Consider the following 27,091-nt stretch of genomic DNA (forward strand, 5'->3'; position numbering starts at 1 on the left):
AAATATTTTTTTAAAAAAAAAAATTATTTTAATATATTTTTTTTAAATTTTTTTTTTAAAAATAAGTGATATTATTTTTTAAAACACTGCCGACAATACCGACAAACAAGTGAATGGTCGATCACTGCATCACCTGTTTAGATAAGGAAAAATCAAAAGACGACATCGATACGAGCACCAACGTCGTCGGGAGGAATATTAGCTGAGAGATCGCACAAGCCAAGTGTCGGCTCCATTATCCATTAAAGAAAGTCAAAGAACATGTCCACAAGAGTTCCATGCAGTTTACACTTTACACACAGGCTTTGGTCGCCGTAAGGCTTCCACGTTGCAGCCACGCAAGCCAAACTCCATACACAGGGAATTTTGTAGTTTTGGAAAGAAAGACCACCATCATGCAAACGTCCACAATGGTCTGAAAAAAACAAAAATCCCTTAATAACAACATATAAGGACATGCCTGCCTGCCTGCCTGCATGATTCTTTGTCTATATATACAGTAAATAGATCAATCTTTTATGTCATACTTCATGTTGGCTCTTTGGTTAATCTATAAACAATAATTTTTTTTTATACGGGCCTGAGCCTGGATCTATATAAGATCTTGAAGGCATTTTACGAAGAACAAATTAAATTTTAAAAAATCTCACCTTATTTTTTATTTTTATTTTCTCAATCCCATTAATTTGGGACATTTCGTATCCTTATGTAAGTATAAAGAGTTAAGCAATATGACTCTAGTTCTCTCATCCTAGAAGAACATTATTTCTCTTCACCCATTTTGTCTTGTTTTCTTTTTTTGGTATTGTATTGAATTTGATAATTAAATAAATTATATAATAAGCTTTATATATGGTTGATGGTCCATTTTTATTTTTGTAATATTTTTATATTCATTCAATGTGAGATATTTTTTGTAATAATGTTGTACCATATTATCTTATTTATTCTTTGTTGTACATGTCAGAAGATGTGCTATTGAATCTTGAAATTTCCGCAATAGCACAGAAGCCTTGATTCCATACCCTTTCTTGCATCCTCTTGTCACTGGCTTTTGCGGGTTCTTTTTGTCTCTTCTGTTTTTATCTGTGGGCTTGTATTCTAGTTTCTTTTAAACTCCTCTGTTTGTGTACATGTATATATGTTTGTAAACTTTCTTGATAGTTATTGTCAAAGAATCATCTCAATTCAATAATTTAAGCTATTAGATGGGGTTTTAGAATATGATTTATATTATTCTCTAATACATCCCCTCAAGTGAAAACCCTTTAGGCGTGAAACTTACACAGGCCCACATTACCTTATACTTAATTTTTTATCAAATAAATAGGGATGGTGAGATTCGAACTCGTGACCGCTTGGTCATCAAGGCTCTGATACCATGTCAAAGAACCATCTCAACTCAATAGCTTAAACTGTTAGGTGAGGTCCCAGGATATGATTTATATTATTCTCTAACAGTTATTAAAGAATCATTTCAATTTAAAAGTTTAAGATTTTAGATGAAATGATTTTTTAATATGATATTAAAATCTTATTAATTAAGTAATTATAAGTTCAAATCTCACCACCTCTATTTTAATTAATAAGAATATTTAAACATAAGATAGTATGAGCTTATATAAATTTTAAGTCTAATTTGTTTTCACTTAAGGAAATGTGTCAGACAATAAAATAAAATTATTCTTATGACTTCACCTAACGACTTAAATTTTTATATTGAAATAATTATTTGACGATAGTTATCTTATTTTGAAACTAGCCTTATTACATGATATATTACCTCGAATATTATTATATAAAAAAAATGTTGAGCATCATGAGATTTTTCTTCTGGCTGCATATATGGTCCAAATTTGAAAACCCCTTTTGTTTCAAGGAACGTCATTGAGTACGTTTATTATAAAACTTAGTTGATTCAATTGAATTTATAAAACATGGTGTCTAGGTATAAAAATATATATACCATCGATGGCATTTCATCCTCAAGGATTTTAAAAATGGAATCATAATATAGAAACAATGAAAACTGAAATATGACATGCTTCAATTATCAATTTCTCCTAGTATAGGATAGATATTATATAAATAATAAGGTTGAACATTACTATATCCATATGGAATTATTTTTTTTCTTAATAATAGTCGATTATATATATTATGAACAGCCTAGATGGCAAAGAAATATGGAGAAATGTTATCTGTTGTGTATAGAGGAAAGCATTTCGGTCGACTACTCAATTAAAATTTAGATTTCAGAAGGCTATATATTTAACTTAAATGTACTCGGGGGTGTGAATAGAAAAAACAAAATATGAAAGGGACCAGATTAAATTTTAGTTGTAATTTAGAGACTATTTGTGCCTATTTTTTTTTCTCCCTCTCTAAATTTATCAATTACAAATATGATCGGAAAATATTCAATACGTATATCTAGTTAACTCATCTTCTTTTCACAAGCAAAAAATTTATCTTGAAACCAACTAGTAAGTAGTTATTTCATGCAAGTTTTCTCTTGCAACTCACAAGAAGCACTGATTTGGTGAAGGTGATGTATATATTTTTATTTTTCCAAAATTCCAGACCCCTGCATATGGAGTTGTATTGAGACACAGATCTCAACATGCTCTCCACCCATCTGTACAGGTGCAACCTTGTAAGCATATATCAAGGCAATCTGGGCCATCTTTAAAATTGGCTTCTTTGCTCAAAAACATGAGCATCAGCGTTATCAAGGTTGATGATGCTCGATTCTAATGGCTTCAAGAGCTAAGAATTGTCGATGACTCGATTTTCTTGATATATGCTACTAGGGTTCCAGCAATGTTGATGTGCTTTGGGAGCGTTGTTGAGATGTGCGTCACAAAGTATTTCCATGTGCAAGGTAATATATTTTTATATTACACCAAGAAAACAAAAGCTATTGTACTTCAAAACACTCACGAATTCGTGGAGGGAGGCCTAATAAATCACTACTACTCCATTTAGAAAGAAAAGAGAGCAGGAATTCATGAATTGAAGCTAACCTAAACTTGTAAGCAAGCTAGCTAGCTAGGGTACAGGTATATAGGGTAGGTAGCACACGTGCGTGGGGCTGTGACAAAGAGAGTAGGAGGAGGGGAGTTTGCTTGTGTAGTGTAGAACTGTAGATCATCATGACTTGTTACGGCAAGGGATCGATATGGGAGATGGTCTCGTCTCCCTGCAAGTTAAAAAAACAAAGGAATATGCATTACTGATCATAAGCGAGCAGGGGGTGATTGCATAACATTCACCGAAAGTAAAGGAAAGGTTTCATATCTAAATATTGCGAATACACATGGAGCCATGGCTTGAAGCTAGCATGGATATATACATGCACGTTACAGGAAATATATCTCTGTAGTGGTCATTTATTAATTTCTGGCCTATAATTGGAGAGTATCTTTCACTGTGAAATGAAATGGAAAGGAAAGGAATCAATCCCAAGAGTAAATTAATTAATGGGACAAGCAAAGCCACAACAGGAGGTGCCTGAGCAGCTAGCAGCGTTGAGGCTTGAGACTTCAATACATTTAGAAGAGAAGCAGCTCTGATCTCTTATACGCATTTATGGCTTTGCGTGTTGCTGCCGAGGATATCAATCTTGTTCCACAGCTACTCTTCAATCTCAATCTTCTCTTCATTATAGCTTTCCCTTTTCTTCTCTCCTCTCTCTAGTTATTTCTTTCCTTTTGTTGGAAGTCCATACATTAAATTCAGTACTGAATTTAATGTCCTGGTTATAGCCAAAACACAAGATGTTTTCATGTCCTGGTTGTGTTGTTTTTCCTGTTGTTTTTGTTTCGCAAACCACTTGGGTAGTTGCTGTTGCCTTTTTTAGGTTTTAACTATATTTTGTTTATATAAAAAAAAATCGTGAAGATTTATTAATTTTTTTTAATACACTAAACTGATATAAAAAATATGTTTTTAGTCTTGATTGACGTTCTAGCTAGCCTGATAATACTTTTAATGTTAAATGAGCAAATAAAAAAATTATGTTCATGTTTCATAATTGTTCCCATCCAATTGAACTGATTCGAAAAAAAATATTCCTCTTTGGCATAAAAAAATGCCTAGTTTAGGATATTCCCAATCTAAGACATTTGTAGAATTTACCCATTTATGGTGTCCACATTATCCCAATTCCAAATACCAAACATTTACTCTTAATTTCACCTACATTCAATGTTTTTTTCTTATATATATATATATATATATATATATATATATATATATATATATATATTCTATGTTCTATAAAAATATTTAAGTGTGAGTTTTAGTAATGTGATCTAAATACTTTTATAAAATATATGTATTGATATTCTTCAAGTATTTTTTTTATGCTTTAAGTGATAACATATTAAAAACGTCCAAAAATTATAAAGAAATATTAAATTATTGCTTAGTTTTAGAGTTATGCCTTTAAAACGGCTGGCTATCAAATTAATCACATGCCAATTGTTTTTTTTGAATGGTCGCACACCATTTGAAAGCTTGTTTAAGTCTTCTCCTGATTATAGTTTTCTTCATATTTTCAAGTGTTTGTTTTTTCCATTGCTTCGTCCCTATAATAGATACAAGTTAGATTTTTGTCCTGCTCCTTGTGTGTTTCTTGGTTATAGTGCCTCTCACTTGGGTTATAGATTTCTTGATTTGTCTTCCAATCGCATATATATTGCACGACATGTTTGGTTCCATGAAAATGTGTTTACCTTCGCATATTATGAACAGACAATATAATTCCCTTTATCATCTATGATAACATCTCTATCAATCTTGACATCTTTTCTATCACTTACGGATTACATTTCCTATTGACCTAAATCAAACCCCAAAGCCAACACTTCTCCATAATCTATTCCCATACATAATAGTCATGTTCATCTATGTCCCTCATCTACAACTTACATCTCTCATCAAACTATGACAAACCCTATGAACAATACCTCTCCACAACTTATTCCCGTGAGCAATAGTCCTGATGATCCATCTCTAATTTTCTCCTCTTTTATTGATCACTCTCAAGGTATAGTTTCTGCTTCTCCAAGTACTATTTCTCTTCCATCAGGGTCATATCCTTCACCTGTGTTGTCTCCTCTTCCATAGCCTAGTCCAGTACCGGATTCTCCCTCATCTGTGTCTCCTCTCGGGTTAAATCTAGTAATTGATCTTTCTAACTTTAATCTTTAGAGTGTCTCAAATAGTGATCAAGTGCCTCCAACATAACCTTCCCAATTTCATCTCATAGTTCATCGTCTATGGCAACCTAATTAAGCATGCTAACTTTAATGTGTCGATGCCTTTAGATTCTTTGATTACTTCTCCTCTTAACAGGGAACCACTAACCTTCAAAGAAGCCACCAAGTATTCAGCATGGCATTAGGCCATGTAAGATGAGATTCAGGCTTTGCACTCAAAAGGTACATGGATTCTTGTTCCTTTTCTTCCGTAAATGAATATTGTTGGTAATCATTAAGTGTATAAAATTAAAAGGCGAGTAGATGGCAATATTGAAAAATACAAAGCTCGTCTAGTTATTAAAGAGTTTACACAACAAGAGGGGATTGACTTTTAAAAAACTTTCAGTCCTGTATTTAAACCTGTTACTATGAGGTTAGTGCTCACTATTGTTATTTCTCGTGGTCGGTTCATTAATCAACTTTATTTTTATAATGCCTTCTATAATGAGATCCTTTATGAAGAGGTGTATATGGAGCAACCATATGGCTTCAGTCACTACTCTATCCTTTCATGTTTGCCGCCTTTATAAGTTTATATATAGCTTAAAATAGACCTCTGGAGAATGGTATACTAGACTCAGTGATTACCTTCTTTCTCTCATTTTTTATACCTCTAAAGTTGATACATCATTGTTTATTTTAGTTATGGGTGATGTTATGTCTTTCTTACGTATGTATATGGATGACTTTTTGCTTACTAGGAGCAATCTGGTTATGTTTAAACAATTGATTTACTTGCTGAATTCATAGTTTAAACTTTAGGACTTAGGCTTTATGCACTATTTTTTAGGGATTGAATTTAAACACACCTTTATGTGATTCATGCTCACACAACATAAATATGACCTTAATACCCTTCATAGAGTTGTATGTTTTCCTGTAAACCTGTAGACACACATGTTTCTTCCTCTTTTAAGTTTGCTTTGGCTTCTGGTACTTTATATTTTGATTCTACACGGTATAGACAGATTGTTGATGCTTTTTAATATCTCATTTTTACTAGACCAAATATTTGTTATGCTATCAGGAAGATATGTCAGTTTATGTATTCTTCTTCTGAAGGTTCTTGGTCTCTTATCAAACATATCTTATGTTATCTGAAGGGTACAACCTTATATGGGTTGCATATTACTCGTATCTCTTTGCATGATTTCACTGATATTAATTGGGTTAGTAGTGTTGATAATCGAAAATCCACTAACAATTACTTAGTGTATCTCGACAATACACCCATCTCATGGAAGTTTGGAAAGCAAAGAACAGTGACTAGGTCTTCAACTGATGTAGAATATAAAGCTTTAGTAGATAGTACTGCTGAGATTTTATGGCTTCGTTCTTTGCTCTCAAATCTTTTTTTTTCTCCTTACTCCTATGACTATATTCTGGTGTGATAATTTAAATGCTACTTATCTGTTCTTACCAAGCATCTTCCTCGTGGTTTATTTGCTTAACTTCACTCCAAACTTTATATGGAGTCTTCACCAACTACCTGAAGGGGTATATTATAAAAAGTTTTATAGGAATTACAGGATTATTTCACATATTTGCTTTTATAGGATAAGTCTGTGTAATACATTGTATGTTTGTTACTGTACACAATCCTGCACATATAAATACAAGAGGAGGGCTGTTATCTCTCTTGTTTAAACTTCCTAATATATTCAGAAATCTTATCTCCTACAATCTCTAACTTTAAGTATATTGCAGGCAGCATCTTCTTGTTTTCCTCACTATATACCCACTGCTGTCTTCCAGATTAACACCGTTAATTAATTAGCGCTAATATTTATCCCCTGTCCCCTGAACCACTACAAAATCATCGAACTTCCCTAAATAGACCTTTTTCTTGCCTCCTCTAACACCATGCAAACCACACACACACACACACACACACACACACACATGTGATCAAAACCCTCCTCCTGCTCTCCTGTAAGCTAGGGATGGATGATGGATCTCTGTCGTATCCTGTACGTCCATGGTTATTTATTTATTTTGTTTTGTCACCACAAGCTTTCAGCAGCAAGCTGCTGCTGCTGCTTCCTCTTTGATAGCTGACACTGATGAGATAGTCCCTATAACTTTTAGTTCGCGTGTTCAAGTTATGACTATATCTAGCTAGCTAGGGTTAGTGCACGCATGGCATGCCATTGCATTTGCAAGCCCTGAATAGTGATAGATAGAATCAAATCATTCCCTTTATTTTTTATATAATATATAGCTTTCAATCTGATTCAGACGTTACCCTCCTCCTCCTGCTGCTGCTGCTGAACTCTGCTTTTTCTATTTCTGTCAATACTCACTTATTTGTAATCATACAAGACTATTGATGCTCTCTACCTCGGCCCACTTGTAATTATTGCAATCTTGGATGTATTAAGTTTGGATCATCCAACATTAATTCCTTTTGCACCCTCACGAAGGGTAGTGGAGTACTGTTGAAACTGGTTTCTCAAAAGTTTTTAAAATTTTTGTTTAAAATTATTTTTTTAAATTATTTTTGATATATTAATATTAAAAATAAAAAATATTATTTTAATATATATTTTGAATAAATAATATTTTTAAAAAACAACATTTATTACATTTTCAAATAAATTATTATTAACATGGTGTACCATGTTAACAAAGAGTGATGAATTTAGTATTCCTTTTTTTACTATTGAAGTTTATAGAAACAGATTAAAAAATTTATAAATTATAGCTTTTTTAAACCTAAATTTGTAACATAATTCGATATAAAAAATAAGTTTAAATAATAAAAATTAAATAATTTTTAAAATTATGATAATCTAAACTTGGAATCCTTGATGATAGCGTTTGTTTACGCTTCTGTTTCATAGTTTAATTAAAGATCATGGATTCTAACCTCTTTTGTAATGTATATATATAAAGACTGTAATTTTACATAACCATTTTTTATATAATTTACAATATTTGCTTTATCTTTAATAATAACTTATCATCCTACTAATTGGAAAGAAATCAAAGACTAAAGAAGTGTTTGGGAACGCGGTTCAACCCGCGTTCCCAAAAAATTTGAATTTTTTTTTGTTTGTTAAAATTTAATATGGTTTGTACGTTTTGGATCGTTTTGATGTACTGATGTCAAAAATAATTTTTAAAAAATAAAAAAAATATCATTAATATGTATTTTGACACGAAAAGTTATTTGAAAAGCACCCGCAACCACACTGTCAAACACGCTCTAAAAGAGTAGCTGCATGAAGATGTTAAAAAGTAGTTGACCATGAGTTTGAAGGGATGATCCAGCACTGTGCAACTCTCATAATCCCAACAGTGGCTAGCTAGTAATCCATGCTATGGCATGGATCGTCAAATATTTGTTAATTTTTACTGATAATTGCAATTTTGAAAGCTCTCTCTCGTGCATATATGACGTTGGCTAAACCAGGGAAAATAACCCAGCACGACCATGTAAATCTATATTCATTTTTCTTCACGAAAAAAGAATCGAGGGTATTGAAATAAGAATTACCTTATTTGTTTTATAATAATCAATTGATTTATTAATGAAATAATTATTTAGATAATAGCCAGAAAAAACACAATAAATTTAAAAAAAAACTAAAAGAAAAAAAAATTGAAACAAGTCTAATTACAATATAATATATCAGTAACATCATAATCTAAGTTTCACTACTTGCGTGTTTTTTATTTGATATTTATTTAAAGATGAATACTTTCAACACTAAAAATAAGATAAAATTCTGTATATAAAAAACTCGTTACTTTTATTTAACAAGATAAAATAAAGAATCAACTCAAAACTACATCTCAATCCACTATTTTTAGTATTAGAAACAACTTGATTACTTGTAAGAATTTCTTCACTTGTTTATATATATATATATATATATATATATCACTGCTTTAGCTTAAATAAGAAAGATTTTCAAATCAACACTCATTATGAAATTTTCAATTCATTAAAGGAATCTAGCTTAACATTGGATGTGTTTTTTTAATTAAAAATATATTAAAATGATTTTTTTATATTTTTAGTTTCATATCAAATTCATTTAAAAAAAACAAAAACATGGATAAAAATATTAATTTAACAGTTTTTAAAATAAATAGCAATTTTTTTTGTTAAAAAAAGGCAAAAACTACCGGCCAAAAAACACTCATCAAACACATTCCATATATAATAATTATATAATTTCCCGGGCCCTGAGCAAATTCCAAAGTCTGCAACACAACACAAAGATTGATGGGATTCACTGTTCTTTCAGGATCGTACGTCGTACCACGTCTACCTACCTGTAACATGACATTTACTTAGAGAGGTCCACCTAATTATTTTTTTATTTTATTTTAATATCTGCAGATAATATCTTTTTTAATAATCCTGTGTCAATTAAGACTAATTCTTCTTAATATTATTTTTAAAATATTGTTCTTATATTGGTAACTCATAGAATTAAAAAGGAGAAAAAAAATATTTTTAATTACATCGTCTATCCTTAGAATTGATCCACCTAATTAAGAAAGAGGTGGCTAGAAAGAACAGTCGACGTCTAATTAGTGCATGCACCTTTACACACAGAATTAATTAATTACCGGAGTATCTTGCTAGCTTGGAGCAAGATGAGCTATGGGACGTGCAGCTTCTGCTGCAGCAGTAGCAGGTAGAGGCAGACGAATGTATTTGATTGGTTTTCATCTCTCCTGCTGCCCATGTCAACCCACGACCGACTGCTGGTTTCTGTCGCCATTAATTAATTTCCCTTTTTCACACCAAGCTCAGCACAAGCTACATTTTACGGTTCACTGTTTGATAAATCTTTTTTCTTTTTTTTACCAGCTGTGAAAGAACCCTTGACCTGATGCATTTTAAGCTTCGGCCAAGGCAGGTCACCAGCTGGATTCTAGCATAGATCACTATGCTTGGCTCACAGTTGCAGTCACAGTCACAGCTCATGAGTTCATCTACTTCCCATGTTCAAGGTCAAGAAGAAGAGATTCCGCGGCCACAAACAGCATTTCAATTGCGTCAATTGCTAGTCACTTGTGCAGACCTCATCACTCAATCTGACTACTCAGCCGCGAAACGCCTCCTCTCCATTTTGTCCTCCAACTCTTCTCCTTATGGTGACTCTATTGAGAGGTTGGTTTATCAATTCGTTCGAGCCCTTTCTCTCCGCCTCGATCGCCATGGCATCCCCACTAGTCCTGCTCCTGCTCCTCATGTTTTCAATATCAACAACATAGTTCATACTTCTCCTCCTTGTGGTACTAATAATAAGATGTTGAACAGCTATGATTCGGATCAGGAGACTCTTCGGTCTTGCTATTTGTCCTTGAATCAGATCACCCCATTCATAAGATTCAGCCATCTAACAGCCAATCAGGCTATCTTGGAAGCCGTACAAGGAGGGCAGCAAGCCATTCACATCATAGACTTTGATATCATGCATGGGGTGCAATGGCCTCCATTGATGCAAGCTTTAGCTGATCGACCCAACAACACTCTCCATCCTCCTCCTATGCTTCGAATCACTGGAACTGGACATGATTTGAACATTCTACACAGGACTGGAGACCGCCTTTTGAAATTTGCTCAGTCCTTGGGCCTCAGGTTCCAATTCCATCCTCTTCTTCTTCTCAACAATGACCCTACCACTCTTGCCCTCTATCTCCCTTCAGCAATTACTCTTCTCCCAGATGAAGCCCTAGCCGTGAACTGCGTGTTGTATCTTCACAGGTTCCTTAAGGATGATTCTCGCGAACTCCTCCTTTTTCTCCATAAAATCAAGGCCTTGAACCCTAAGGTGGTGACTGTTGCTGAAAGGGAAGCCAACCACAACCAGCCTCTCTTCTTGCAGAGATTCCTGGAGGCCTTGGATCACTACAAAGCTCTCTTTGACTCCCTAGAGGCAACCCTCCCACCAAACAACAGGGAGAGACTGGCAGTTGAGCAGATATGGTTTGGGAGAGAGATATTGGACATAGTAGCAGCAGAGGGAGAAGGAAGAAGAGAAAGGCACCAGAAGTTTGAGACTTGGGAAATGATGCTGAAGAGTGTAGGGTTTAACAAAGTTCCATTGAGTCCCTTTGCACTTTCGCAGGCCAAGCTCTTGCTAAGGCTCCATTATCCTTCAGAGGGTTATCAGCTTCAGATTCTCAAAAATTCTTTCTTCTTAGGTTGGCAGAATCATTCCCTCTTCTCTATCTCTTCCTGGCACTAGCTAGCATGCATGCTAAAATATCAATAGCCTTCTTCTAATTAATCATTAATGTCTCCTCTTATACATGATCAATGCTAGTTCTGATCCTATATGAATATAGTAATAATTATCTGTCTTCTATTTAGATCAGGAGTAAACTTTTTAATTTCTTTGTTTCTTAATTAATTAATTCAGCTAGAACGATCGATGTTTTGTATTTATCATGAACACAGCATCAATATTATATATCGAGGAAGGTGACAGTCAGTTTCCACTGACAAATTAAGCAGTCTCAAAGCATTTAGCAGCATTTTCTCAGAAGATTATCTTGTTTGTCTGCTAATTAATTAAATATTAGTGCAATGTTGAGGTTGTTATATATGTTGCAATCTTTAATGATAATTAATAATGCTAGCTTTACTTAATTGGAATATACATAAGCTCTATCCATGGTGATGCTTGATCAGTTTTACTAATTTGCAAGCAAATGACGAGAGAAGAGCCCGCAATTGTTTCCCGAAATTCCTTTGTCTTGTTGAATATAGCTAGCTATCTAGCTAGGTAGCTGTGGTTTCAACTTTTTAGACCGAGGGGATGGATGAACATGAGCTTGAACTAGGGTTTTCTTCTTGTTTTTAGCACCAAGTTACCCGTATATTCCTATTGCTGTCTTTCATTCTCGCACCATTAATCGGTACCCTAATATCTGCCCTTTGTCTCCCCAGCAACAAAATCATCGAAGTTACCAAAATAAACCTTTTTCTTGCCTATACCTTGCCTCCTCTAATGCCATGCATGCAACACATGAAAACTAAGCCTGCACTATATTTAAAATTCTCCCATATTTTCTAAACATGCACCTCTTTGCATGGCCATTGGCATGATGATGCCAGGGAGGGAAGGGCTGTAATTTATTAGAGAATTAATTAGGAGAAGGTAGAAGAAAGATGGTCTTGTGGTTTCTTGGTCTTGTAATTTATCACAATCTCCATATAAAAAAACAAAAACAGAAGAAAGATGGCACGATAAGCTTTTAGCAGCTTACTAATGGTTCCTCTCTGATAGCTGACACTGATAAGATGGTCACTAGCTAGCATGGAAAAATCTAAAATCTTAGTTTGCGTGTTCAAGCCAAAGACATGTTATACGGCGCCTTAGCTACCGCTAGCTAGGGTTGGTGCACCCATGGAGACGTAATCTCCTGCCGTGCTGCTGCTGCTGCTGCCCTCTGCTTTTCCTATTTCTATCATCACTACTAACTCATCTGGCATTTGATCATACATGCAAGAGTACTATTTACACTATAAGCAATAAGCAACTCATGTATACTAGGTCTCTTTCTAACTCTCCTAGATAGTCTGACTCTTGGTCACCAATAAGCAACTATTCATATATATATATGTATTCAATAATTTTATACTATGTTGAATTGAGAAGAAGTGAGAGTTAGGACCTTAACTTTTATTTAAATTGCAAGGGACTAATAAAAAAAAATCAAAACTGAAATCCACATCGATTCATATGTTGCTTGATAAAAAAAATAAAAAAAATAAAAAATGATGGTTGCCTACTGACTATTTCCATGACAGTATATAATGCTTTTAGAAATTATATTATAAACAAGAAATAAGAACAATAATTCCCAAAACAAAGTAGCAGTGACAACAAATTAATGTCTAAGATTTGTTTCTGAACTTGTCTGCAGTATCATTGTCCCTTTGGTACAATTCCATATCAACTCATGCAATAAGAATTCAAGCCAATTAATTAGCGAGGCGTCATCAACAGGAACCAACACAATATGTAAGGGAACAACGACCATTCATCACACACACACACACACACACACACACACAAATATGATGAATGCTAAGGTGAATGATGAGTTTTTGACAGAACTGTGTGGGTATTTAAGCAGGATCATGGTTCAATAGTAACACTTAAAACAAGCGAGTATTTGGTGAGATGATCAGCTTTGTAGATGGAATGGAAGCAGCTGTCATCTTTTTCTCAGAGCATTTTCCAGGAAGGGTGACTCGTATGCAAGCTCAAACTAATTAAAGATATTTTAATGCAAGGAGAAAATGAGCCAACTAATACATACATGGAATACAAGTTTATTGAGGATCGTGTAAATATGTGATGAGTTTACGCCGCGCATAATGGAAAAGAAGAGCTTAGAATTTCACAAACTTTAAAATTACAATATTTAAACTTAATTATCAAATTCGTACAGAAAAATTAAGCTAGGTATTTTTTTGTATAAAATTCCTACACCGAAACCCTAATCCTTATTAGAAATTATATGGCTAATATAAAATCCAAATATCTAGCTTCTTTTCATAATAAGCATATGAATCATAGGGTATACGTTGTACACACGAAAGGGAGAGCTTATATCCCTATCCTCCTCTCCTCTGTCGTCAATATTTCTTGACATGAGTAGTTAGCCATTCATTTCGGCTCAAGATCTCTTGTACTTGGGCACAACATGTCGGAAAGCTAGCATGCATGTTGTCCTTCAACTATAGGTATATTTACGTAAGAAATCTCTCAGCATCACTCTAAATTGGATATAATATGAAAGGACACAAATAATAACTAAAGTAATTGAAGTGGTAAAGCTGGATCGCATTAATTAAATCAATGAGAAGTACTGAAATTGTTGTTGACAAACGGACAGAAGACCACAGAATCAAACTTAAATTTCAAATAATCTAACACACACACCATGTCCTAATGTTAATTAAAATACTTGAAGAGTAGTACAGCCCTCGGATGGGTAAGTTTTTGTTTAGTGCAGCCCAATGAAACTCCAAAACAAAAGAGAGAAAAGGTTTATTTCCATTGTAGAAGAAAGCCCTGCAAATATTTGACGACGCAAATGAGGCATACTTATGGCATGATGCCAGAGATGAAATTTAGTAGTGAGCTTGGCTAAGTTACGGGTTACAGAGAAGTCGTGAATGGTTAAGAAGACAACCTGTACGTCTTTGGGCTTTGAAAGGGTAAACGAATGGGAATCATGGTTGGTCCAAAGGGTAAGTCCAATTTAATCTATAATTCAAATCTAAGAAATCCATGATTCAAAATCTAAATTAGATTAGAGGTTTACTTTGAACCCAAAATTGACCTGATGAAACTAAATATTGATCAACTTGTAATTCAATTAACTTAGTAAAACATGGCCAAATCAACATTGATGAATTTAAAAAATATTATTATTTTGATAAAAAGTTTTTATCAAAAGCTATGTATATTAAGGGTGTTGGTAATTATCAAACAACAATTAAGCTAAAACAATCATTAGAGATTTATGACAGAAAAGGGTGTGGGTGTGGGTGTGTAAACTTTGGAAAAGCTGACAAGATATTATCGCCCCTGAGAACTCCACAGGCAGGAAGGTTGAGGACTGGGAGGCGAATCTCTGTATTCTGAAGGCACGATCCATTGTTGATCATCAACCACACAGGAGAAAACAAACATGCTGCTAGTTCTATATAGTATATACTTGGACGGGATGAAATCATCAGCTAAGACATGCAATCCTGCAGCTTTGAATCATTTGCATCAGAATTCTGATTATTTCCCACTGCTGATTCCACCACCCCAGCTTTACCAGCGCCACACACAAGTGCAATATGTTCAGAAGAATTGATCACAGGGAAAGTAAAGGTGATTCTCTCTGGAGGTGGTTTTGGAGAGACTGATGTAACCCATTCCTGATTTTCCTTGAGGAGTGGATGTCTAGGGAAAACAGAAGCTACATGCCCATCCAGACCGTGCCGATAAGCATCCGATCAAACTTTGGGAGTCCACTCAATGAAGATTTATCTACCACGCCAGTATGAACCAAAAGTTTGAGACAGGTTTCATAATCATCAGCTGCACCCTCAGCCGACAAGGCATTGTTGATGGCATAAGCATCACCTGGGAGGATTGGTACCTGCAAAACATTCAAGGGAAAAACAAATAAGTTTATTTCCTCAAAAAATGACATTTATCAGCATAGAAATATAGATTATCCACAAAAGAAAAGGGTTCAAGCTCACATTGTCCTTTATCACAAACAAAATAGATTATTACTCTTTCAAACCAGATAATTTTCCAGCTCTCCCATACTGCCCAAGAAAAGAAACTCAACATAATAAACACAGTTGAAGGAAAAGGCCATGGAAACATTTCAAACCAAAAGACTATAAATGAATGTTATATGTAGCAGTAGGCTTTCCAATACATTTAATGGTTAAACATATTTGCTTAGACAAATAATAGTCTATCTAAAATTCTCATGAATACACCAATCCAATTCAGGTCTTTATATATCTCCTTAAGAACTAAATAACCTAACTAAGAACTAATCAGGAAAGAGAGATATTGATGGAAAAAACAGGTTCAAAAATATCCTACAGTTGAAACACAAAATAAAAAAGTTCAAGCGATTCCAGGTTGCAAAATTGAAAAATCTTACTGGGAAAGGCCAGTGGACCGAAGAACCAGGCTAACCCTATCTTCTTTTACAAAACCAGGGAAGGAACAATGCACACACGTGTGTTGTGATCTAGATGGGTTTTTTAAAATCAAACCCTCTCTACCCCCCTTCAGGGGCAAAAATGAAGAGTTCATAAGATAGTTTATACAACTGCTATTCTGACATGAAAATCTTCTAACAAGCCTATCATCTAGCATTGCTAGAAATCAATGGCAATGCAGACTGGATCAGATCTTGCAACTTGATAGTCAATCTGGAGACTGTATTCTTAAACATTTCGCAGGAAATTATCTCCTCGGCAGAAAAGTCAGCTTGCTGCAGTGCATGGAGCTGCCTCTCCAAGTACCTACTAAGACTAGCCTCTGTGATGTTAATGAGACTGAGAGAAGGATTTGTGTGCATAAATTTGGTAATGAGAAATCCTGCTAGGATCTGCTGATCGCCCTTCACAAGCTCTGAAATGAAGCAGGGGAACATGATTCTTCTGAAAAGTAATAACACGTCTTTCTCTGTGTTTACATGTTCATTTGTTCCCTTGTTCATGATTGTTGATGACTGAGCTTCCTGACTCTGGCGTGAGAAATTCCCAACCAAATAGCAGAGATAAGAGAAAGTGGTGCTGTAAGAGGGTTTGGCGATTATAGTTGAGATAACCCCAGAAGATAACACGAGCATTAAGAACTCATGGTCCCTGCCAGCCAAGTCCGAAATCCCTCCTTGTTTCAGCTTGTCTTCAACTACATCCAAACACTGCAACTGTATTGCTTCATAAGGCAGAAGAAGCACCATTTTTAGAGCCATAAAAGAATCCTTCTCAAGTACAGCCTGGCTCAAGCTCCTAGCATCATCTTCATCAAGCAATATTCCATAAGTTTTTGAAAGAGATCGATCAATCAGCCTTGACACATCCTTAAACTGGGACAACCCGATGAGCTTTTTGATAATTTCCATCCAACAAACATGTAAAGGATGAACATGATTAGAATTCTCTGTCTTCTCTTTCTCAGGAGCTTCTTCGTCCTGAAAGCTTTCCCATCCTTCATCCCAGCCATCATTACTCCAGCAATTTTCTGCTTCTGTGGTATCTACTTCATCTTTTGCCGTTACAAAAAAACCTTCCCACTCTTCTAAAATGCCTATCAATGCATCAAAATGAGGTTCTGTACAGGAAGATGCACACAACTTCAAGAAGCAAGAGACTGCAGTCTCAATATTCACGAGATCATCAGGGGTAATTTCTATCCTAGGGGATATGGAGGATGCAAGCTGAGATGATTTGAGGGCAACCAGTGTACTTGTAAACCTGCTAGAAGTATCTATATGATCAGGCAACCCCTGATTTGCAGAAGTCTCACTCTTTTTACTGGTAGAGATCAACCCATCCCATCCTTCCCATGATAATAGATTAGATTCTAGCTCTGTAGGGAAGCCCTTAATGTTTCTACCTGTTATGAACTGCATAATCTCTAGAACATAAACTCGAACATGGCTAGGGAGCTCCAAATTATTAGAGAATTGGGCCATTCTTTCCCAAACTGCATGCCTGACTCTCTGCAAATCCTCTATTTGACCTTCCAACTTACTCAGAGATGACAAAAATTGATACAAATTCTGGTGGTCATGGGATCCACCAACCAAATCTCTTAGAATCGGCTCCAACATATTTATATAGAGATGAGGAAGATCCAGGGATTCATTGTCAGCAGTTGGAGCTGAACTGATGGCACACTTCGACATTGCTTCCAAGAATACTTCTGAAATGGCTCCAAACCCGCAACAAGCATATAACATAGATCTGCAGAAAATTGGTATCTCAACAGAAAAATCACCAATTAAACCACAACTTGCATAACCAATTAAGGTGCCCCAGACCTGACTTGGTGAAACACTGTCCTCCATCATCATCCTCATAAAAACCTTCAGACCACTAGATAAGAACTCTGGATCAAACCTGAATTTTCCAACTGACCTCTCATTTAATGCCATTTCCTGCATTTCTTCGCTCAATTTAAGCCAAAAGTTCAAGAGAATGATGAGGCAATCCTGCCATTTTGAGTTATCTGGTATACTCTCATGAGAATCATGCAGTGGTATAATCACTGTGAAGTATTGCTTCATAATATCTAAAGAATCTGAAAGTGCCAAAAGCCTGATATATGTTCTACAAAAATCATAGGTTTGCTCCAGTCGACTCATAAAGTCCTGAAACTTTTCAGCATTTCTGACATCAAACTCTGTTCTAACTCTATTTTCCAAATTCATCAATAAACTCATCACATAATGTTTGTAGACATCTGGCCACAGTATGAGACCTTCCGGTACTGAATCAGTGTAGATACTGACCAATGCTTGTACCATTTTTGCCAAGGCTTCCACGCTAAATTCATCAACATGTGAAAAGACTTCATTTCGGAAAGACTGCAAATTTAAACCATCTAATCCAGCAACATTCTTAAAGTTTAGGTTATTAATAAAGGAAACCCTTTGACATTCTTGCTCAAACACCTTGTACAAATGAGCTAATTCAAGAGCAGACAAATTTGATGAATTTGGATGAGCTGTTGACAATGATTCTTTGGTTTCTTCCAGCTGCAAGTAGCAATCAGAGAGGAGGCCATATATACAAGCAAGGCGTATCTTGTTGCACCCATCAATTGCAGGGTATACAACCAAGGAGATAGTTTTGATGGTTTCAGAACCACAGCCAACTATTTCTTCCTTGACCTCTGAAATTTCAGCCTTAATATCATCATCAGTCCAAACCTCAGAAACAAGAAAATAATTTAGATGCCATTGTAGCACCTGCAGAACAGAGAAAATACGTTGTATAACAAGTCAAGAGAGCAAGTAGATGTCTCCTCCAAGCATAAAGATATTTACAGACACACTAAAATACCTCAGTGTGATTTAATCCATAGGCATCGACCAATTTTAACACGTCCCTTATAATGTGCTTCTTTTCCAACTTTACTGATTCAATCAAGGAGAAAATAGCACTCTTGATGTAGTCAAGGTCACCAGACAGAAAACGCCCAGTTTCAACTCCAGGAATGATTTTCTCCAACTCTCTAGATCGTTCTGCTACGCGTCTTTTTTCTTCTAATTTGAACTTCCATTCCCTCCAAAACGTGGACTGTACTTCATCCATTTTGGTCATTTCATCTGCATTCAATAGGCAAAACAACAAACAGGAGAAATACCATCATTGCACTGGAAATAACATTTAGTGTTATTTTATTAAGAGATGATATTATAAATAGGGTCATATTGAAATTGTATGCCAAGTAGATTTTTCAAGTCATGTAAAGGACTAAATCCAATCACCTGAACTAGGTAGTTTGTGCTTCTCTTTAAACTTCCTCAGCAGCAGCTCTCTCCTCTGAGCCGGACCCTTGCACTCAACTCCAGAGTTATGTAATAAACTGTATGTCATTCCCACATTCATGATGCTACAAATTTCTTGGTAATTCTCCCGCATCTTTAGCTGCTCTTCTATTATTTCTACTCCACTAAAGGCATCCACGAGATTCAATAAGAAAGAGCACCCTGTGATGTCTTCCTCTTCAGTAGCAGGTGGTTCTATGATTGATTTTGCCAGAGAGGCAATAACATCATCTCTGGGAGCAAAACCATTTCTTGCCAGCCAGGACAGGATAGTTACCCCAGCTTCTGTTCTTATGCTGACATAATGCTTTCCAGGAATAAAGTTGGAAAATTTCTTACCATTTTCTGCTTTCTTACTTAATTCAAGCAGCCATGGGAGTTGAATAGTGGCAAAAGATAGAAGTTTTCCATTTTCCCGCAAAAAAGATTCCAGATCAGTTCCACTATCCACATGCCAGTTTTTAGTAACAAAAGAAAGTGTGTTTTTAATGTTACTGAAACAAATTTCTTGATCTCCACTGCCTGCTCCTCCAACCAGTTCAGAGCAATCTTTGAGGTCAACTATTTCTTCTATTCCATGAGCTGGGAGTGATGTAATGGAGGAACCTTGATCTGAGAAGCTGGACGGAATTGTCCCAGTCAAGATAGACAAATTCTCACACTGGCCTTGCATATCAAGATCTTTCCACGCATGAAGCAACTCACCAATAGATTCCTCGTCACAATGACTCAAAGCAAAACCTAGCAGCTGCTTTCGAGAGCCTATATCAATATTTTCAAGGGCAGGACCCCTTGCTATTGCAGCACATAGATCCCAAACAGGACCATGCCCTTTTTTGGCAAGAACAAGGCAGAGATCAAATGCCAATTGCAGATCACCTGCAACTGCAGCTTCTCTAGCAATAGCTTCCTGAACAGTAGATATATCATCTGAAGAGTTCAACCCAAGAAGTTTGGCAACCTCAATGAGTTCATCAACATGTAGATAAGCTCCAGCTTGGCTAGTGATTGCCATTTTGATGATCTCCATAGGATCCTTTATTTGCCTGAACTGCATAGGTAGTAGAGTCACTCCAAGGTAGGGAAGTTTAACAGTGAGAGCATCAATTAAATCAGCCTCTGTCTGAACATTTCTACTATTTGGAAATAAATTAAGGCATTCCTTGGCCTTCCAGATCTGAAACAAGTTGCAGAAACATAATCAATCAATTTATACAGGAAGATAGCCATTTGACAAACGAATCAATGTCAGCTGTAGAATATAAATCTAAATAAGCCAGAATTACTACCATACAATAGCGATAATAAAAGAATTTACAGAGCTTTTTTTTAATATGTTTATATATAAATATTTAAATTTGTAATAGTATATATACCTCAATAGCACCCCATAACAATGATGAAAACATTACTGTATATTATAATGTTGCTTGTAAAAAAATTTAGAAAAACTATAACATATGTTACCATTACTTATTCCATAAGTGTGTTATAGCATCGTGAAAATAGGCACACCAAAAAGATATGACATGTTAATAGCTAGAAAATTCATTTTTTGATATATAATGAACAATAAACCAAAAGATTTTCACAGTTGCAGAGATATCTAATAAAAAATAACTGCTGTCATACAAGAGTGCCTTTCCAACAATTCCAAGCAAAACAAAACATGGCATACTAAATAAATATTCAAATTCAGAACGAGTGGATTTATGATGGATATATAAAGAGAAAACATATCAAATTATTGCCAGATATCTCAAGCCATAACAAAGCTTAACATGTGTGCTTACTTCAGAGCAAGAGAGACTTGAAGCCGAGAAGAAGTACTCCCGTGCTGCTTGAATAACAAGATTTTCTGCTTTCTCTGATGCTAAGGCTACAGAACTTGTACCTTTCAGATAATTTCTTGCAAGAGAAAATTTCCCAGCTTTCAGCATTCCTCTACAGAATTCCACAAGCATATACTCTGGGTCAAGGAAAGGAAAAGCCTTCTCTCGCAAGCATTGCACATCACGCCACATGTTTGCCCAATCATTATCTGATCGACCTGGCTGTCTCCGAACAAATTTTGAGAGTATAAGACGAAGAATCTGTTTTACACCTTTTTCATCTGCATGAGCTTCCAGGAAAAACTTCATTGGCTTTGGAACCTGAAACAAACAATTCATTGCTATCACATTAGCGCGAACAAATTACAAGAGCAGTTAATGGCTCTAGACCACACAATCTGCATTGCAGTCTCACTTTTAGAATGCTGAAAGCCTCGAAAAAAATTCTTTATCATTATTGTTCCACAAAATTACAGTAAAGAGCATGTTAGAGAGTGAAGATGCCTGAATAGAAACATATATCTAATGATTCCATTATTTGATGCTTGAAATGAATTCCCAGATCAAAAGAAGCATGGGCCATAGAAAACAAATGACAAACCTGATACAATGCCAAAAGCCTCCCTGCTTCAATATGACCTTCAGCAAGTTTTAGTCGTTTCTCAAGGCCCTCAATAGATATTCCAACATCTGTTAAGGTGAAATACTATCGATTATTTTTTTATCATTGATAATTCCAAAATCAAAGATAGCCGAACAATCTCAATAATAAAAATGCACACATAAATGCATATGCCATTTGTTTGTGTATTTTGATCTTTCTATACATCTCAGTCTTCAGCAGAATATAATAGTCATTAAAGGCAAGACTCTTGAATATACAAGGGGAACTTAAAAAGAAAAGTATAGTTCCAGATCCAGGAAAAGCAATAAAGAAAACCCATGTTACCACAACTTCTGAAATTAAAAGCAACCCAAACTTGAGAGCAGAACTTAATTGGAATGATCTGTATCTTCTTAGCAAATTCCCATGTCAAGTTGGAAGTTGCATAACTACATCTTTGGGTTAATAAGAATCTATATGTATTACACAGACTTTACCTTGCTTCTGTGGGAGCTTTGTCAATAAGGCAGCCATTATACTCCATCTATCTGTAACAGTGCACAAATAAATGCACTGCAAAGCACAATCTACAGCTTCGATCTCGTCCTTGAAGAAACCATTATCATGCAATTCCCTGCATCCTTCCTCAATAACCATCAAGCATATGTCCAGTTTATTCTCCGAAGCAATTTCCTTCAGCCATTTAACCAGAAATGAATCGTCCATGTGAAATGAGGGAAAATGCCCATCTATATCCTGATCTTTAGTAAAAGGGATGTTGTGAAACCTATTTTGCATAAATGGAATTGCCCTATCATGCAGTTTTTTTACCACATTTTCCTCTTTCACTCCCTTAAGCATCATTCTGAATTTTTCATAATCAGATAATTGTTCCCAGGAGATAAGGCTCATATTGGAACATGTGTCAGCATCATTTTCATCTGAATATATGAGCTGGTGCAAGTATAGAATATCTTCATGAAACTTCTGTAACTCAGAGATGCCTTTGCGGCAAGCAAAATCAATCAAGAAGAGACAGTTGTCAAGCTGGCCACTACAGCTATCAATATCTCTAGCTCTACACCTGTACCACTCAGAAAGTTCACTAGATGATGGCCAAAGATAGCCGAGGCACAGTTTGACAATGGGCTCAGTTCGGAGCTGGATGCCAATCTCATGATTCTCCGGTGGCCTGTTGATAGAGTTTACCATCTCCTCACATTCTACCCAATCTTCTTCCCTAAGAGCAATTCTTGGGGGTGGAGATCTCCCAGGAAGAAGCTGCCCATAGGTTTGAACAGGAACAGTTTCAGGAATAGCAGCTAATATTTTCAACATTGAAGGAGATAGCGAATACGGATGACGCTTGAAGAGGAGGTTTAGGGCACCGATTTTCCCACTTTCAGCAAGTGCTGTGGCAACTTCACTAACAAGTATAACACGGAATTTGCTATATTCCTGTACAGAAAACCTGCACAAAGACTAAGTCAATATGCAGTCAGTCAATACAACTAATAATTTAAAAGTAATTCCAGAATACTTTATGCAATATTTCTTTAATGACATAAGAAACTTCCAGCAATGATAAAAATAACAACAGCAGAATAATAAAACCCATAGCATTATAAAATCATTGTACCAAAGCTTTTCACATATGAAAGAAAAGAATCAAATCATATATGTAGATTTAACATCTTCAAATATCCAAATTAAACAACAATATGAGATTTGCATGAGATTTTTCTGCTTGTAGCTTATAGAAACAGCTTCAATATCTAAGAAAGAATAGTAGGATGTCTTTTTATCTACAACATCTGTAGGAACTTGTGTAGCATGCATGTGCACCAAGGTATTTAGCCTGTTTCACAAGTAAAGGTTCATAAAATATATCAAAATGGTTGTCCAGATCTGATGCCACATTCTATCTTATTATTATTTGCAAACCATGAGGGGAGAAAGGTATTGAGTTTCCAGAGAACATAATACCTGCCCATGTTTATCCCCATATAGGTCTCTAGCCTGTCCCTGAATTGCAACAGCTGAAGTCTAGCGATACGAAAATCCCAGATCTGGCTCCCTTTATCAGATTTTGACTCTGAAAAACAGAACTGATCAGTTACATGCAGCCCATATGAAAGTAAAGCTTTTACAGCATCTTCTGTTGGTCCAACCTTATCAACACATTCAGAAATGACAAAACTGTGATCCTTTATTTTGGACAAAAACATATTTATATCATCTTTTCCTTGGCCAGAGTGCAACCACTGAGATTTCAAAACTTCATCTCTGTCCAAGCCATGACGATTGGCAAAGTCCAAGGCAGCTTGATATTTAAGACTACTAATTAAGATATGGTACATTTCAGGAACAGATATCTTTGAAAGTGAGATCAGACTCCAGTGCAACTGGGAAACATCAAATTGATCACTTCTGCCTCCCATGATCTGCTCTACATTGTGCACATCACCTGATTCTCTACTATGATTAGATGGGATTTTGCTATCTAAAACAAATATGTGTCCTTGAAACTGCTGTATTCTATCCAAAACAATAATTGAATATAGATGGTCGTCCTCTTGAAACTTTAAGCCAGTAACAATATCAAGCATGGTCACAGTGCCGCCACGTTTTGCAATAGTCATGATGTGGTCAGACCACCAAGTAAAATCCACAACATCACTTAAAAGCTCATTCTGTCCGTTTGTTAAGTTACTGGTTCCTTGTGAACCTAATTTCTCTTCACCGGCAAAGATCAAAAGTGAACGGCTTTCTTTATCCATCTTGAAAATGTGCAAGCATCCTGATATATCTAAAGTGGCGACAAACTTGCCAAGTGGTGAAATTAGCACCTTTGGACATGCTAGTATGGCATCTTTTGATTTGGAGTATAAGCCTTCAAACTGAATAGAAAACAATGGTTCCAAATCAAAGTTTTGACTTCTACACCAAAGAGAAAGAATGCAAGATCCTGAAAAAAAATATTAGAATATAAATTCAAAAACCGTGTGATGTGATTTAATTTAAAACGGAAAAGAAAGTTAAAAAAATGACTTTCCAAAAAAATGACTTTCCAAGCTGCCTGAGGTGGTCTTGTACATCTTTAATTTCACCATCTACATTTTTGCCTGTGCGAATTGCATTACAATTTCATGAACCAAAATATCAATTAGAATATTACTTCTTTATTAATTTTTTCCTTTCCAATTTTAGTATGCTCCAGAGAGTAAAGAAAAAAATGGAGAATCTCAATACCCTGTGTGAGTATCCATATGTATGGGCTAGACACAAGGATTTAAATCTGAAAATTGAAGTAATCATCTGCTTAGCAGGACTAAAACCTAAGATCTTCCCTTGAGGAATGCAAGTCAGGCTACAAACAATAACGTGCTTTGGTACTTGCATATATAGAATATAGTTGGAAATTTAAACTCAGTATAATTCAAAAAAAAATTATAAGAGATTAAACGAGTTGACAAGCATCCCGCTACATGAAGGTTAGAAAAATAAGATAAATTGATATTCAAAATTCTGATATTGTTCAGAAACTAGAGAAATCATTGCATTCTGGTGTCTATCAAGTCAAATGTACATTTATTGAATCATATTACATCAATTACACAAACCTCTCTATAAATTCAAACTCTAAAGTACCGCAATGAGAACAAAAGATTACTAAAACATACCAGCAGAATTTCCACCAGTTGATTCCGAGAGGCCAACTGCACTACCAACAGCAACAAGCAACAAACATTCCGAACTATAGTCAAAGCAGAAAATATCCTTAGGAAACTTCCCCGGCAACTTCACCTCACTATTTGAAACAGAAGCACTTGGCTCTTTGCCAATCTCAATTTGACGAAGACATCCATCTGCTGTGATAATAACAAAACTACACCGGAAAAACTTTTCAACCAATTAATCATCCATCAAAATCACTTAACTTTACAAATGATCAACACACAAATACATGAACACTTACAAACAAGACCTCCGCTGCGCATCCTTATCATCATCATCCTGCGGAATCAACCCTGCTATTGACGAACTCACTTTTAACAGCCGTCTACTAATTCTCGTAATCTCTTCCCCATTCACTTTGATAAAATAAACCGTATCACTATCATCAACAACTCCTAAAACACCATGAGTTTCCGACCAAACCCCGCACGTAAACACACAACCACTGCTACCTGACATAAAATCCAGAAACAAATCAACAGAATAAAAAAAATAAGAATAAAAAACTTATTAAGGATCTGAACTTGTAATTTAAAACGTAAGTAGAATTAAAGTCTTACAGGTGAAAATGCCGTGAGGTTGCTGATACTCATTCTCTTTGGACAAAATCGTAATTTGATTTGCACTTGCAACAGCAACATATTCACCTCTCGGAGATATAAACAGCGACAAATTCCTCTTAATTCTTGTCGCTAATCTTGAATTATTAGAATTGTAATTTCTGTAATCACTCCATTTATCTTTGATTATCGACAAAAAACCGACCCGGTTAACCTGAATTGTTCACAGAAAACACGAATCAATACGTTAATTGTGATTAAGAAGTAGAGATTAAAGCGGAGAGAGAGATCGAGAGACCTTGTTGGAGTGTTGAGGAGGAGGGTAATTAGGAGTGTAAGGTCTGGAGACATGAAGACGTGTCTCGTAAAGCACTTCGTCTTCCGCCATTGACGATGGTAGACGACGCCGTTTCTGTGTGACAAGACGGAGAAACAAACGGCAGAAGGAAGGAGGGTGGTGATGCTTCCTTCTTCTTCTTCTTTCTCTAAACTTGAAGAGAAAGGCCCATTGCTAATTAGGAAGGACTGGGCGTTTAAAGCCCATTTGTAATAACTTTCGGCGTTTTTGCTTTACTTGTAGCATCATTGTTGGGCTTGGTATCCAATTATGAATTTAATTGTTTTTCGGAAATATGAATTTTCCAAATAATATAATATATCCATTGATGGAGTGGAATTAATTGCTGGATTCCACATATTGCTAACTGTAAAGTTTTTTTATATTATTTTAAAATTTAATTCGGTAATTGATAGTCTGGAATGAATGAGGTGTTGTTGGTATTCCTTTAGTTGATATATATGTTAATTAAAATCCAAATTATTTAATTTAATTTTTAAAAACCAAACCAAATCAAATTTATAAAAAAAAAAAGGAAATATGAACACCAAAACATTTTTAAAAAAAAAATTATGAAAAAAAAAATTTCAGTTCGTTCAGATTCCAAACCTAACCAAAACAAAAACCAAATTATCATAAATTAAAAACCAAATAATTCAAATTATAACATATTATAACCAAGTCAT

At 35.3% G+C, this 27,091-nt stretch overlaps 2 protein-coding genes across 6 annotated transcripts; one reads left to right on the top strand and one right to left on the bottom strand.

Moving 5' to 3' along the window:
- The first annotated feature begins 9,925 nt into the window (after positions 1–9,925).
- Positions 9,926–11,603, top strand: LOC7475163 (scarecrow-like protein 18). The gene has a single exon (XM_002321348.3). The coding sequence runs from the start codon at positions 10,175–10,177 to the stop codon at positions 11,477–11,479; it is 1,305 nt and encodes a 434-aa protein (XP_002321384.1). The 5' UTR covers positions 9,926–10,174; the 3' UTR covers positions 11,480–11,603.
- A 3,054-nt stretch (positions 11,604–14,657) lies between these two features.
- On the bottom strand, positions 14,658–26,586 carry LOC7464525 (MAG2-interacting protein 2). Of its 5 annotated transcripts, XM_052447296.1 has the most exons (13): positions 26,367–26,586; positions 26,069–26,282; positions 25,750–25,960; positions 25,454–25,659; positions 23,757–24,738; positions 22,268–23,241; positions 21,768–21,856; positions 21,128–21,487; positions 19,275–20,511; positions 18,847–19,112; positions 15,930–18,752; positions 15,511–15,579; positions 14,658–15,404 (listed from the first exon to the last, which is right to left on the bottom strand). In XM_052447296.1, the coding sequence occupies exons 1-11, from the start codon at positions 26,454–26,456 to the stop codon at positions 16,137–16,139; spliced, it is 7,245 nt and encodes a 2,414-aa protein (XP_052303256.1). In that variant the 5' UTR covers positions 26,457–26,586; the 3' UTR covers positions 14,658–15,404; positions 15,511–15,579; positions 15,930–16,136. The 5 variants fall into 5 exon arrangements, with proteins under 5 accessions (XP_052303256.1, XP_052303255.1, XP_024441803.2 ...); XM_052447295.1 differs by lacking the exon at positions 15,511–15,579; XM_024586035.2 differs by having other exon boundaries at positions 15,511–18,752.
- Between the last annotated feature and the right edge of the window lie 505 nt (positions 26,587–27,091).

This window comes from Populus trichocarpa, chromosome 15 (assembly GCF_000002775.5).
Source record: "Populus trichocarpa isolate Nisqually-1 chromosome 15, P.trichocarpa_v4.1, whole genome shotgun sequence".
Classification (NCBI taxonomy): Eukaryota; Viridiplantae; Streptophyta; class Magnoliopsida; order Malpighiales; family Salicaceae; genus Populus; species Populus trichocarpa.